A 2,153-nucleotide genomic window follows, 5' to 3' on the forward strand; every position below is an offset into this window, starting at 1 on the left:
TTTTTGAGGTCTGTGAAGTGAAAGGACTGAGTTTGCTTACTTTAAATTCAGGATTTTGACTTCATAAAGGAAAATCCTTCTTTGTTTCTAATTGATTTTTTTTTTTTTTTTGTCCTTAGCTTCAGAAATGGAGCAGTTAAGAATCAGCCCAGCTACTATGCTGGAAGACGAGATTACTTGGCTGGATAACTTTGAACCTAATCGCACAGCTGAATGTGAAACCAGTGAAGCAGACAACATCTTATTGGCAGGACACTTACGACTCATTAAGACCCTTCTTTCACTCTGTGGGGCAGAAAAGGAAATGCTTGGTAATTACTGCTTCCTCTTACCAAGTGGCAGAATACCCCAGCTCTCTCGTTGTGTGTAATTGGGAAAATAAGATAGATGCTGAAATGTTCCATAGAAAATTGACCCTGCAGGCAGTAGGGGATTGTCTGGAATTTTAGCGGCTAACAGATTTAAGGTGTATTTTACTTTTGTCACTAGGATCACATAGAAAATTTACAGTGTTCAAGGTAATTGGATCATACAGCTTAATAACAAGTAAAAATTACAATTCAGAGTAGGTTTTTTTGTTTGTTTTGCTGTTATATACTTTATAATATATAATCTATTGTGTACCTTATTTCTTTTGAGTGGTGTTTCTCATCTGGGGAGGCAGCCCCCAACTGCCACCTCCAGGTAGAAGGGTACATATGAAATTCTCCTGGGGTACACATGTATTTTGTAAAAGCATATTTCATGTTATAAATTATATTCAGAAAATTAATTAGAACATTACCTGTCACTTTTATAACACAAAGTTCTACAAAATCTTTTTGGCTACTGGGGATACATAGAAAAGAGTGATTCTCAACATTTTTATCTAAAAAAGGCAAAGTTTAAAAAGTGTCAAAACCCTTATCTGGACTAATTATTCACCCAAACCATTCTGCCTTGTGGTGTCCTTGGCACTTACATTTCCAAAGGAGAAGTTTGACTCCCTTCACCGTATTGCAAGCCCATAAAGGAAGGCACTCTTGCTTGTCTATCTTATGTCCTATCCTCTGACCCACCCATCCACCTACCCTGCATCCTGCCCCACAGAGCCTTGCTATATAGTAAGCACTCAAAAATAAGCATTAAAGTAAATTTAAAGCCGTCCCATTAGGTGACCTTGGGTGCTTTTGCTGCTCTGATATGAAAGTTCAAGACGAATTAAAATGTAAGTGTTCATCCTCAACATGAATATTATGCTCTATTCCAGGTTCATCACTCATTAAACCATTGTTAGATGACTTCCTTTTCCGAGCTTCTAGAATTATTTTAAATAGTCATTCTCCAGCTGGCAGTGCCGCCATCAGTCAACAGGACTTTCATCCAAAGTATGGAAAATGCACGTTGTGTTCAGTTTTGGTAAAAATTCTAATTTGAAACTTTAGTTCAAAAAGATTTTATTAAGTTGGCATTTGTCTTCCACCTTGTGTGTGTCTTATATTATCCACTGTATAAAGAAATGCCTGTAAAGAGACTTACCATAAAACTAGCCTGGCCCACAGTAAGTGCTGAGCAAGTATGGTACTGCATTGTTCAAGCAAATGACACATGCCTTCTGCCTTGGTTTGCCAGCTGTGCCCTGCCCCTTGCGAGGTATTTTCATAAACACGCTATGCTAATTTTTTTTTTTTACAGCAACATGTGGAAGAGGATTGACATGGCAGTGCTTGTGAGGGTACCTTGCAGGGGGAGGGCAAGGCCTGCAAAGAAATGCAAAAGACGTGCTCTTTGTGTAAAATATGGTAATACCATTATAATCATTGGAGGAATAAATAACAATGTGGTTAACTTGGTCAGTAAACAAATTCCAAGGGAAACCAAGCTTATAAGAATTATGTCTAAAGTGAAAGTAAGTAGGCTCTGAGTAAAGTCTTGTGGGTTTCTTCTCTGAGGAAAGTATAGGTGCTTTAGTGCATGAACTGTGTTATTTACTGACAGTGACTGTGTCCTGATCATTGAAACTGCTAGTGATTTATTGCAGTGTAATTTTAGAATCAAATTTTGTATTTTCATGAGTAGAAATTTGAAAGATTCCTTTGTAACTGTGACCCTATCTGGATGGTATTTATACTGCTGAAGATAGGAAAAGGAGGTGCCTATAAAGCTGTCATCTC

At 37.7% G+C, this 2,153-nt stretch overlaps 1 protein-coding gene across 1 annotated transcript in view; it reads left to right on the forward strand.

Moving 5' to 3' along the window:
- Positions 1-2,153, forward strand: part of USP24 (ubiquitin specific peptidase 24) — a 145,041-nt gene that overhangs the window by 104,164 nt on the left and 38,724 nt on the right. Inside the window, exons 40-41 of the mRNA XM_023727032.1 lie at positions 120-311; positions 1,250-1,367. Of these exons, the coding sequence (XP_023582800.1) occupies positions 120-311; positions 1,250-1,367 (310 nt within the window). The remainder of the gene's footprint in view (positions 1-119; positions 312-1,249; positions 1,368-2,153) is intronic.

Source organism: Trichechus manatus, unplaced genomic scaffold, assembly GCF_000243295.1.
Source record: "Trichechus manatus latirostris isolate Lorelei unplaced genomic scaffold, TriManLat1.0 scaffold00015, whole genome shotgun sequence".
NCBI classification, from domain to species: Eukaryota; Metazoa; Chordata; class Mammalia; order Sirenia; family Trichechidae; genus Trichechus; species Trichechus manatus.